This window comes from Montipora capricornis, chromosome 3 (assembly GCF_036669925.1).
Source record: "Montipora capricornis isolate CH-2021 chromosome 3, ASM3666992v2, whole genome shotgun sequence".
Classification (NCBI taxonomy): domain Eukaryota; kingdom Metazoa; phylum Cnidaria; class Anthozoa; order Scleractinia; family Acroporidae; genus Montipora; species Montipora capricornis.
In genome coordinates, this window is record NC_090885.1 from 43,673,704 (window position 1) to 43,674,185 (window position 482).

Sequence of the window (482 nt, forward strand, 5' to 3'; positions counted from 1 at the left end):
ATTGATAGAGATAACATCTAAAGGACAATTGGCAAGCAGAATTCTAAGTTCATCGATATGCTTGGTTAAACTAGTTATGTTAAGAGAAGCCATTTTGAAGCCACGTTTAGTAGGCAAAAAATTGTTGGTAAGATGTGGTGGGGCATCTTTAGTAACTTCATTTATCATGTGAAATGGTTCTCTAGGAAGACAAGGCAATTCATTAGGAATTCAAATATTTTTAACATAATTAACAAAATCAGAAGAAAACGCCTTGGCTCCGGAAAAAGTTAAATGAACGCCGCTCGAATTTAGATGTTCACCAGTCATGTTAGGATGAGAGATTATTTTCCAATCATTTTGATTGGCAAACGTTCTTAGAATCTTATTAACCTGGTTAGCTTTCGAGTTCAGAGCGGGGTCATCAGTTCTTGGCAATAAGTTCGAGATTGTTACCTTCGTATTGGAAGATTCGGCTTCAATGAAATTTCCCAGATCAACAA

The 482-nt window shown here is 36.1% G+C and overlaps 1 protein-coding gene across 1 annotated transcript in view; it reads right to left on the reverse strand.

Moving 5' to 3' along the window:
- Positions 1–93, reverse strand: part of LOC138040344 (uncharacterized) — a 1,077-nt gene extending 984 nt beyond the window's left edge. Inside the window, exon 1 of the mRNA XM_068886088.1 lies at positions 1–93. This exon is cut by the window's left edge and continues 984 nt beyond it. Coding sequence (XP_068742189.1) covers positions 1–93 — 93 coding nt within the window.
- Positions 94–482: the final 389 nt, after the last annotated feature.